At 52.6% G+C, this 443-nt stretch overlaps 1 protein-coding gene across 1 annotated transcript; it reads right to left on the minus strand.

Moving 5' to 3' along the window:
- Window positions 1–5: 5 nt before the first annotated feature.
- On the minus strand, window positions 6–440 carry LOC104775044 (E3 ubiquitin-protein ligase ATL4-like; the record flags this gene model as incomplete). The annotated part of the gene is made up of 1 exon (XM_010499355.1): window positions 6–440. A coding segment is annotated over one exon (435 nt), but the record flags the coding sequence as incomplete, so codon positions are not given.
- Window positions 441–443: the final 3 nt, after the last annotated feature.

Consider the following 443-nt stretch of genomic DNA (forward strand, 5'->3'; position numbering starts at 1 on the left):
AGACGTTCAACAGCCCAGCTAGGTTCGTTCTTAGCAGGCCAATCACCACACGACGTCGTATTAGCAGCAAGAAGCGGAGTTCTACAAAGAGGACACGTCCGGTGGTTATCTTCCTCACCTTCGTTATTCTCATCTCCTCCTCCGCAACACTCGTAATCCAACCACCGGTCGATACACTCGCGGTGAAACATATGGCTACAGTTCCTCAGCTCTCTAACCTCGTCTCCGTCTTCCAGATCTCCGAGACACACCGCGCAGGTATCGTTGATCATCGCCGGAGATCTCTCCGCCGCGTCACGGAACGTCGTCACGGAGAGGCTTTCTTTGATCGCCTGTGACGAAATCGTAGGACAAGAGGGAGAAGAAGAAGAAGCAATGGTGGATCTAGATCTGGAACGGTAGCGTAAGATCCATGCGAAGATCCATCTGAGGACGGTGATGAG

This window comes from Camelina sativa, unplaced genomic scaffold (assembly GCF_000633955.1).
Source record: "Camelina sativa cultivar DH55 unplaced genomic scaffold, Cs unpScaffold08088, whole genome shotgun sequence".
Classification (NCBI taxonomy): Eukaryota; Viridiplantae; Streptophyta; class Magnoliopsida; order Brassicales; family Brassicaceae; genus Camelina; species Camelina sativa.